A 3,180-nucleotide genomic window follows, 5' to 3' on the forward strand; every position below is an offset into this window, starting at 1 on the left:
CGGGGGTGTTTTATTCTCCGTTCTCCGTTTTTCTCTATAGAGAATGGCATCCCTGGTTACCTCTGATCACAGTGTTACCATGCCAAATTCTCGATTCAGCCATTTGGTCATTTTGGTTTTGCTACAGCGGAACTCATGGAGTTTGTTGACCAACAAACCACTGATCAGCTGAGCAAATATTCCTATGTATGTAAACAAACTTATTGAGCGCCCTGCGCACTCCTCGCTTACTTACTGTGAAAGTCGGAGAACCTTGTGTTTCTAAAAACCTTGGTATAGAGTTGTTATTGACATTTCTTACGCATACACTTGCTGAGACAGATGAGACGGTACAATTAACCTCAAAAAACGCTCGGTACAAAAAACGGGCAGCCGGTTGAAACACATGGTCGTTTTTGAGGTTGATTTTCCCAAAAACTAAAAAGTGTTGGTGAAACAACCAGCATAATATCACGAACACTACCAGCGGCAAATAGGACTATATAGGCCCATTTACACTTCTCGTGAAAATCAACGTAAAAATTACGTAGTTCACGAAAAATGTTTCAAATATATTCATCGTGACAATTTTTTTCTGTGTATCCGTGAAGTATTTTGGATAAAAATAAAAGTACGATTGAGTGGTTCCAGGTTAAAGTGTAGCGAATGAAAATTTCGATCAACTGTGGTAAGAGCAAAAAAATGTTGTTTATAAACAGTGGCGTGAAGTTCAGGTTCAATTTCCAACTATTATGTAAATATTAAAAAAAATGCAGCTGTTCCGGGAATTAAATAGATTTTCCAGATTAGCATACTCAAGATATTTCAGGTAAGAAGAATATACTATAAAATACGCGATCCCCAATCATATCATTGTAATTCTAGCACTGGTTTAGCAAAACGGTCAGCGTACGAGGGCGATGGCAAAACTTCGGTGTCTATTTTGAATATGGAAGATGACTCGGGTTTGTTAATCAATTCCTATAGCCAGTTGGGATTTCGCCTGAACAATCAAATGATGGTACTGGGTCCCATGGCGATTTTCCCCCGCTCAGTTCTATCGTGGAATGTCGAAACTGCAAAGGATATCAATGAACACAGTCTCAGTTTGTTCACGGCTTTGGACCCAAAGATAGACATACTGGTCATCGGCATAGGAGATCAATCTGCAACGCCAGCGTTCAATAAAAAAATCTTGGAATTCATGCGAAAATATCGGATAAACGTGGAGGTGCTCAATACCGAGCAAGCTTGTGCAACGTTTAACTTCCTAAATGCCGAAGCTCGAATGGTGGCTGCAGCTTTAATCCCACCAGTAACGTTGCGGGTGAACGAGGATGATTTGTTGCGCCGGCAGCTTAGAATGAATGAATCTTTAGAGCTTCTCGATAAAAATGAGCGTTAGTTAACTTTGTTTGATTTTTTCTAAGGTTTGTTGAAACACCTGTTCCTGAGAGAGTTACGGAATAAAATAACTGAAAAGTATATCATTGATTTATTTTTAATAATTAAATATCAGAACTAACTGCCAGAATAATCGTTTCGTTTTCTATGAAATTCGATGAGATTTTAAAGTGAGATACTTAATAACTGATCAATTAATTCTAAGAAATCTGATTTACATTATTATGGAGTTTTTTTCTTCACCCTGTTGCTTTATCATTAATGTTGTTTTTAATTTTCTGAAGATTCTATCGAAAAGATAAAAAATAATACAAAAAATATTATAATATTATCTTATACATAGATATTCTTCTTTGAATCCTAAAACCCTCCTTCTTGACCTTAGTGAAGATTTCTTACCAGATTTTTGACGAATAGCTGAAAACCAAAAAAAAAAGATTTTATACTTTGTCAAATTATCGCATCTCGTATACGTATGTATTTTTTCGAAATCATTGAAAAAATGGCAATTTTCGATTTCTGTCGTATTAATAAAACTACTATTGAATAAAAAAAAAATAGTTGCCAATGTTTGCCCAAGTTTCAATGTGATATAACCAGATTTAGCGTGTAAGCGCTTTCGGTAAATTGAACAACCCTATCGAAAAGAGATGAATATCATGAAGAGACATTCTCTGAGAGAAACCTGAAGCTTTGTATGAAATAAGAATAATACAGTCACTTCTATTCTGGCTATTAACCTGAACACCCGTGTTATCTTTTTAGTGTCACGAAAACCCCATTTTTACAGTTTATAAAAGTGGCGACTTGGATGAAATTTTATTTTTTCCAAGTGAATTTGATCACAAATCGTGTTTTTTTTTTGACGAAGTAATTTCCTTTTTTCTAAAAAGTGAATTTTACGGTTTTTTATAAAGACGGTACGATTGGTGATTGCATTTCTCGACAAGTGGGTACGGCTTTGAAAGTGATTTTGTTGTAAATTGAATACGGATTCTTTCCATTTTAAGCCCGCTTGAAAGTGATTTCTTTTGAACAAAGACTGTTAGTAGAACTGGCAACCTTGGTACGGGATCGGACAAACGTCAACGCGTTGGCGCCGAAAAGGAATTGTCATTGTTAGAAAATTGATCGAAACTGCGACACGTTTTGTCTTGACCTGGCAGTTAGTTAGTTTTTAGTGAATAGTTTTTAGAGAAAACCGTATGTATTGATTACTAGTTGTTCCGATCATTCTTTAATGTATTTTGTTATAGTAGGTGGAATCTATTTGGCTAGTTGCGCGTGATTTGAGTGCTCGCGGGTTTGTGAGTCGGAAGAGGTTAGGTGATAGAAATTCCTTACTGCGCAATTTGCCACTAAAATATTGTATTTCCTTTGATAGTTTGAGTGACCGTTCGGTTGTTCCGGTTAGGTGTACCGGGTTGAGCTCAATTAGAGCGGTAGGAAAGAAAAAGCGTAAGTACGCAAGTGTACTTTTTATTTACCCGAAGATAAATATGATTTTCGTCCATTAGCTTCAAATAGCCGGTGATATCCGACGGTTTAGGGTTGCCAGAGCTAGAGCTTAGGGTAAACGGCGAAACTTATTTGTAAGTTCATAAAAGATTGTTTACATTATCACCATTTAATAATAAATGTATTTACAGTCGAGTTCGTTCGCATACAACGTACTACGGAACAGTTTTTATTTCCCACAAATCTCGAAAATAAAGCTGCAACGAGCAACCTAAACCTGGAACCGATGATGGAAGGCCCTACCGGAGAGCTGTACTGCCGCTCATAGCAAGTCCGTCC

At 36.8% G+C, this 3,180-nt stretch overlaps 1 protein-coding gene across 1 annotated transcript; it reads left to right on the top strand.

Annotated features, from left to right (window-relative positions):
- The first annotated feature begins 668 nt into the window (after positions 1-668).
- On the top strand, positions 669-1,464 carry LOC129760138 (NADH dehydrogenase [ubiquinone] 1 alpha subcomplex assembly factor 3-like). Its single transcript, XM_055757722.1, has 2 exons — positions 669-808; positions 865-1,464. The coding sequence occupies exons 1-2, from the start codon at positions 750-752 to the stop codon at positions 1,382-1,384; spliced, it is 579 nt and encodes a 192-aa protein (XP_055613697.1). The 5' UTR covers positions 669-749; the 3' UTR covers positions 1,385-1,464.
- Positions 1,465-3,180: the final 1,716 nt, after the last annotated feature.

The sequence above is a fragment of the Uranotaenia lowii genome, unplaced genomic scaffold (genome assembly GCF_029784155.1).
Source record: "Uranotaenia lowii strain MFRU-FL unplaced genomic scaffold, ASM2978415v1 HiC_scaffold_468, whole genome shotgun sequence".
NCBI classification, from domain to species: domain Eukaryota; kingdom Metazoa; phylum Arthropoda; class Insecta; order Diptera; family Culicidae; genus Uranotaenia; species Uranotaenia lowii.

Bases quoted from the DNA above. Each gene is read 5' to 3' on its own strand.
- LOC129760138 (XM_055757722.1), top strand. From the start codon at position 750: ATGCAGCTGTTCCGGGAATTAAATAGATTTTCCAGATTAGCATACTCA. The intron at 809-864 runs GTAAGAAGAATA...TTGTAATTCTAG, and splicing joins GCATACTCAAGATATTTCAG to CACTGGTTTAGCAAAACGGT.